The sequence below is a fragment of the Buceros rhinoceros genome, unplaced genomic scaffold, assembly GCF_000710305.1.
Source record: "Buceros rhinoceros silvestris isolate BGI_N320 unplaced genomic scaffold, ASM71030v1 scaffold19594, whole genome shotgun sequence".
Lineage (NCBI taxonomy): Eukaryota > Metazoa > Chordata > Aves > Bucerotiformes > Bucerotidae > Buceros > Buceros rhinoceros.
This window is the reverse complement of record NW_010407872.1, coordinates 1-7,051: the sequence shown is the minus strand read 5'-3', so window position 1 is coordinate 7,051 and position 7,051 is coordinate 1. Positions and strand designations below refer to the sequence as shown.

At 51.2% G+C, this 7,051-nt stretch overlaps 1 protein-coding gene across 1 annotated transcript; it reads right to left on the bottom strand.

Moving 5' to 3' along the window:
- Positions 1-2,093: 2,093 nt before the first annotated feature.
- On the bottom strand, positions 2,094-6,554 carry LOC104492159 (probable 28S rRNA (cytosine(4447)-C(5))-methyltransferase; the record flags this gene model as incomplete). Its single annotated transcript, XM_010134673.1, has 13 exons — positions 2,094-2,350; positions 2,461-2,591; positions 2,671-2,768; positions 2,853-2,975; positions 3,267-3,356; positions 3,628-3,767; positions 3,958-4,098; positions 4,189-4,276; positions 4,356-4,445; positions 4,543-4,742; positions 5,527-5,717; positions 5,884-5,927; positions 6,229-6,554. Coding segments are annotated over 13 exons (1,919 nt in total), but the record flags the coding sequence as incomplete, so codon positions are not given.
- Between the last annotated feature and the right edge of the window lie 497 nt (positions 6,555-7,051).

Sequence of the window (7,051 nt, the reverse complement as noted above, 5' to 3'; positions counted from 1 at the left end):
ATGTTTTAAGGAAGATTATGGGTGCAAAGCTTACTAGATGTTTAGGGGAAGGATCCAAAGAGGGGGAAGAGAGGTACCAAGCTCGATCAGGGAGAAGCGAGCATGGGAAATGGAGAGAAGAAATAAATAGAAGGTACCAGTCTCAAGGAGACTGGCTACTGGTCGGTGCACCTGACTGGCTGAGCCCTACAACCAACGACCACCCCCCATCCTGGCCTGCTATCAAGCTAACGCTGGCCGTTTCCTCTGCATACACGCGCGTTTGTGATCTGCTAGCACCTGTAAGCTGGACTAGTCCTTCAGTGGGAGAAGAGGTCCAAGAGCTATGTTCCAGACAGACCACAAGTCCGAGGACCAGCCACCAGTGATCCAAAAGTGTGTGCACAATCTACTAGCACGCTCTGCATCTGGTGGGGCAGAGTAAGAACACGACGAGGCCTCTTTTACCACTCATGTTCTGTGAGCACTGCTTGACCAGCAGGTCAAGGGAGGTTCTGCTCTGCCCTAGTGAGGCCGTATCTGGAATGCTGTGTCCAGGCCTGCGCTCCCCAATTCAAGACAAGGAACTACTGGAAGGAGTCTAGCGGAGGGCTACGAAGATGATGAGGGGGCTGGAGCATCTCTCTTACGAGGAAATGCTGAGAGTCCTGGGTCTGCTTAGCCTGGAGGAGACAAGACTGAGAGGGGATCTTATCAATGCTTATAAATATCTAAAGGGTGGGTGTCAGGAGGATGGGGCCAGGCTCCTTTCAGTGGAGCCCAGCAACAGGACAAGGGCAACAGGCACAAACTAGAACACAGGAAGTTCCACTTGAACATAAGGAAAAACTTTGAGGGTGACAGAGCACGGGAACAGGCTGCCCAGAGAGGTTGTGGAGTCTCCTTCTCCGGCAATTTTCAAAACCTGCCTGGATGCGTTCCTGTGCAACCTGCTCTAGGTGAACCTGCTTTAGCAGAGGAAGTTAGACTAGATGATCCCCAGAGGAACCTTCCAACCCCTAACGTTCTGTGATTTTGTGTTTCCATGGACACTCTCCGCAGCACTTCAGTTTCTGCTAGTCCATGTCTGGTTGTATCTACAGTGCGTGTGTCTGAGGGACTTCCTGGTGTTCCCACTTGGCCTCACTACTTGCTGAACCTGGTAACACAGGAGAAGCAGCAGCCTCACATGTAGCAGACCAGGACAGGATTCCCTAAACCCTTCAGCCCACTGCCTTCAGCTGCCCTTTACACTGGAAGAGCACATCCCGTTCTCCCATGAGTGTCACACATTGTGGTGGATCAGAAGATGGAGAGTCCACTTGGGGTAGAAAGAAAGCTTACGAATGAATTGTCTCTAGAAAAACATTTATGCACGGGAGAGCAGAACCAAAGAAGAGAGTATCTGACAAGGGAAAGGGACCTGCGTTGTTTAAATAGAAAGAGCCCAGATCACTGCTTGTTACACCTCAAGGAGAAGCAACCACATCTAGGCTGAACATAAAGAACAACCATGATTGTCATTCACCCTTGTGCTGGTCCCCAGTAGTCCCTTAACTCTTGGCTTCCCAGACTGCAGCAGGGATTGCTGCTGGTCCTGGAGCTGTGAACTGGATTAGCACAAAGTGACAACAGGCAGCTAGGGACCGGCACAGGTTCACTGGCCTAGGAGCTCCTGCCCTGCCCTGCCCGCGCTCTTCTGACAGGCACCGCACAGTACAGCCTTCATCCAGGCAGCCAGCATTTCAGCTTCTGCTGCTGGCTTCTTCACAAACATGCACGCTGCAGAGCCTAAGCACAGGTACCAGCAACGCCAGAGTATCAGATGGGAGCGGAAGGGGTTCTGTTGCAAAAGTGTAAGGGCACATGACAGAATTCTGTGTTCAAGGGAGAAGGACAAGAGAAGCAAACGTATAAAACTTTTAATGGGTCCACGCATCAGTCCTTGAGGCAGAAGGGAAGGAGCAAACAGGGCTGCAGCTGCCCCGGGCGCTCGGTGCTGCAGAGGTCACCTGCACCGAGCAGGAAAGACGAGGTGGTACCGGCACAGCTGCAGCAGCGCCCAAGCCTTTGCTCTCTAAGGAAGGGACCAACACCTGGAAAACCAGTTCCTCTCACTGTCCAGTTTGTTTCACTCTATGCTTCTTCCTGGTAGGGACCTGAGGACGCATCGCTTTGGGAGAAGGCCGGCCGGCCTTGAAGTGTCTTCTCTGCGCCTGCAATGACTGTCTCTTCTTCAAAGCGGGCTGTAGTGGCTTCTGCTGCTCTTTGTCAACTTTTGATCCCTCAAGTTTCTTCTTTTTTGGCTGAGGCTCCGTGACAGTATCAGGAACAGTGGACGGAGCTGCTGCTTCCACAGCAGGTTCTTCATCTGAAACATGAGAGAAAGGTGCTGTAAGAAGAACCTGCATGGCTTCCGCAGGGAAGCCGCCTGTGAGCGCAGGCCCAGGCAGCTCAGCTGGGCTCCAGCACTGGACTTACCTTTTTGTGCCTGGGGGATGGCATTAGAGAATTTCTTGAACTTGGCAATGAAGAACCCATCCATATTGTGCGTGTGGGGATAGAAACGCCGCGTCAACTTGAGGGAGGGGTGGAAGCGACGATCCTTGAACCTGGAGGATGAAGTGGAGAAGTGGTAGAATGCCTCTGCTCAAACCTTGCCACCAAGAAAGCTTGCGACCCGGCACGCACCTGGTGAAGCCTTCCTTGCCAAAGTCCAGGCCTGTGGCCACCAAACGAACGTTGCGTTTCTTCAGGGCATAATCCACAACCCACTCGTTCTCCTCCACCTGCCAGAGACTAAGCATTAGGATCCAAATCTCACCAGTCCCCTGAGCAGGAGGTGACCACAGCAGAGCACGGACGGGACTTACCGTGATAGAGCAAGTGCAGTAGACTATGTAGCCCCCTGTCTCTGAGGCAGCATTGACAGAATCTATAGCACTAAGAATCAGTTCCTTCTGCAGGTGAGCACAGCGCAGGATGTCTTTCTCATCCTGAAAGAGGAAGATCGGTTAGGATGCCAGAGGCATGGGGAAGCACCCCAGATCTCTATTACGGATAGAGAGATGACTAGAGAGCAAAGCACATGTAATGTAGAAAAAAGATCCTGGAGTCTCCTGCAGAACTAACCTCACAAAACCTAGCTCTAGCACAACACACAGAACAGGAAAGAGAAGAAAAAATCAGTGCATCTGCCTATTGCAGGCACCTCTCAAGAACAAAGCTGCCCTGAAGTTGCTCCTCTTACACTCGAGCCCCATCCTGTGTCCCCACTAGTCACTCACCTTGTTGGTTTTGACAGCAGGGTCCTTGGAAATGATACCTGTTCCACTACAAGGAGCATCAAGCAAGACACGGTCAAACCCTCCAAGCACCTACAGGCAGATGTACAGTGGAATTACACTCACGGGTGTGGACTCAGGACAAAACCAAGAATAGGAAGGGAACCAGAAGACTAGGAAGGCAGGAAAGACCCCTTGGCTCCTGCCTGTCCCAACTGCCTGTCTCCATATCCAATAACATACTCCCCATCAGCTCTACTCATCCTCCTGTAACAAGAGGCTTTGGAAAACATGGCTTTACTAAAGGGACAGCACAGCACCTCAGGCAAGCACGGTAAGGACCCCAAAGCAGGCAGGAACATACCTTGGGGAACTGGCGTCCATCGCAGTTACTGACGACAGCATTGGTGACTCCCAGCCGATGCAAGTTCCCCACCACGCTACGCAGCCGCTCAGCATTGCTGTCATTGGCCAAGATCATACCTGTGTTCTTCATAAGCTGAGCTGCCAGAGGTCAAAACACATCAGCAAGGGCCTGAAAATCTCCTGCACTTTTGCCCATAGTGACAACCGCCCCCCTCCTTTCCCCAAGTTCAATCCCCTTCTGTCCTCCCTTTCCATACAGACCAGTAGAAACACATCACTTCACAAAGCATCGCTCCTAAGCCTCCCACCCAAGGCTCCAGGGTGGTACCTATGTAGCTGGTCTTGCCTCCTGGGGCACAGCACATATCCAGGATGCGTTCGTTCTCCTGGGGAGCCAGAGCCATGACAGGGAGGAGACTGGAGGCTCCTTGCAGCATGTAGTGCCCAGCCAGATACTCGGGGGTGGCACCTGGGCACGGAAGGCAGAACAAACAACACATGAAAGAAAGGAAACCAAGAGCAGGTCAGCTCAGCGCTACGACAGGAAGGGTGATCTCACCAATAGGCACAGAGGAGTCATAAATAACAAGTCCTGTTTTTGACCACTTCCCCAAGGGGTCAAGATTCACACCACGATTGATTAGAGCCTGCAAGACAAGGAGACGGGACTGAGACGCGCCCCTGCGTGACAAGTGGCGCAGGAGACAACCACAGGCTCCTGCTCACCTGCGCCAGGTCCCGTCGCCGTGTCTTGAGTGTATTGGTACGAATGGTCACAGGGCGGGGAACCTCATTGGCTTCCAGGAAATTTATCAGCTGAATAAAAGAAGGGTCAGAGAAGAGAGACAAAAATGAAGACCCAGAGAGGCAGCCAAATCCCCATCAGTCAGCAAAGGTACGGGCAGGGTCCTACCTCAGGGAGCGGGAAGATGTCCATGAGCTTTGTGAGCAGGAAGTCACTGTAGGAATAGTAAGCAGCCATGTCCCGGCGCAACAACGCAAGGTACTCCTGTCGTGTGTGTCCTTCCTCCCGCTTCACCACGAAGTCCTGCAGCACCTCCATGTTGCCCTTGATTCGCTGGTGAATGATGTGCAGGTCAGGCGGCTCAGCAGGTAGAAGGACCGTTAAGGAATCATAAACAGCCAAAAAACTAGCACTAGGCTCTTTACGAGAGCAATTGGTCACGCGGGACCCCTGCATCACAGCACCCGCTCCAGAAAGGCCTTGTGGGAATGTGCTTTCAGCAGAGGCAGAGACCCAAAGGAAGAACCAGACAAAAAACCTCACAAGGCAGAAACTACAAGGTATTTAAAAGAATTTGCTTAGTTACTTTATATAAACAGAAAAAAACTAAGAAAAAGACAACAACAACAAAGAGTCTTCTAGTACTAAAAACATTACCTGTAGCAGAAAGAAGATGAGAAGTTCTCCAAGGGCAACTAAGGGTCACAGAGGAGAATGGGAAGAGGTGGGATTAAACTGGTCTGGGGGAGCAGGGAATTAAAATCACCAAAGAACAACAACAAGCACTCTGGATGCAGAAATTGCTGTCATCAGAAGTTCTAGGAATAGGTTAGACAAACACCTGCCAGGCAAATCAGGGTACAGAGGGAGGAACTACACGAAAAGATACCCAGGTGCATTTAGGACTAGAACGGAACTGGGGCAGGCTCCAAGCTCCGTACGGAGCGTAACAGATTTCCTAACGGCGCTGCGAAGCCGCGCAGTGTTGTACGCTGTGCGTTACGGCAGCTCATCTAAAAATACCGTATCGCGCACAGAACACCCTTACCAAGCAGTACTCACGATAAAGCCCGCGTGAAGCTCTTCGGTTCTCTGCAGGCCCTGTGCTGCCGCGTGCATATGGTTTACGGACGCCACAGATAAAAAGGATATCCTCTCTCTCAATCTGTTCGTTTGTTGGCAGTTTAAATTGTTCGTCTATATCCAGGTTGAGCTGCAGATCTGGGCTCTCTTCCTCCTTCTGTCCTGTTTTCTGCCTGCTTGCCCCCTCTACTGCATCCTCTGCCGCCTCCTCCTCCTCCTCCTCCTCCTCCCCTTCACTGTCATCTTCGCTGAGGCCTCCCCTAAGGACAAAGTACAGCACGGATGTTTTACACGAGAACAGTATCGCACAGATGCTTCACAGCCACCGTTTCTCAGACGGCAGAGAGCAAAAGGGAATGAACAATGCAGGCTCCTCATCTAACCAGGCAAAACTCTGTGGGACTGGTGATGTTCTCGAATCCTCACCTGCCAGACTTCTGCTTCAGGGCAGCTTTTTCAATAGGCAGCAGCTAAACAGAGACAAAAACATTAACAAAAGATATCCCCAGGTACCCCCTTACTTCCCACCATCTGTGAAATTTATCTGATCTGTTTAAAAAGGACAGCAGTCAAAAACCACCAAATGTTACGCTGGGATCAGTTGCGAAACTTTAAATTGTTCTTGTGAAGGCAAGAACGGGAAAGCCCTCCACCACTTCACCATTCCCCCCGCCCCGGTAAAGCCGCCCTTTTCCCCCAGGCCTGACTGATAGGCCCTTTCAGCCAGCAAAGTCAGTATTTCTTGCATAATTAAGGGCAAAAAGCTCCTACCTCTTCTTCTTCAGATGATGATGAGGCACCATAATCATCCACCATCTCCTCACTGCTCCCATCCTCCTCCTCCTCCTCCATCTCCCAGCCGTCCTCTTCCACCTCACCATCACTGGATAGCGTGTCTTTGTTTCCCTTGGACGGGGTTTTTTTGGCTTTAGCTGGAGCCAGCCATTTTGAGTTGCCATCGCTGAAGCCAGACTGGCCACAAGAGGTTTGTCCTGCTGTTTTTTCAGCACGTTTCTTCTTCCGTGGGGGTACCTGCTCTTTAACTACAGGCAGAAGAAAAGGATGGAAGTTTGGCGTTATTCTCAAAAGCAGCTGTCCTGTTTTTTCAGTTGTTATACACAAGAGGCCGTCATCCTAACCCTGAGCTGCCTGTCCAAGAGAAGGGACTGCTTGCTCTCTGCATCACTTTTCTCCATCACAAACAAGAGTGTATTCGCACCTCTGCCCCAAAGAAACTTGAAAGAGACTGAACTAGAATTACCAAAGAAAAACACAGCTACAAAATTCTTACAGTATTTGCTCTGTTATATTACAGCACCCTCCTTCCCAAATCTTTGCCTACCCTGCCTTCTTCCTTCTGCACCAGCTTCCTGGGCGACGCAGGACATAACCCAGTGAGCCTCAGCTACCCCACCTGCCCGCGATAACCTCGGTGGGCAAGGAGGGTAACTCAGAAGGAGCTTTAATACACACGAGAGACCTTTTACGGGTTTATTCTTGCGAAAGCACTGCCGCCTGGCAGCGCAGGGACCAGAAACTAGGGAACACTCGTTCAAAACACTGAAGCTCTACCTGCCGCACACAGGAAGAAAAG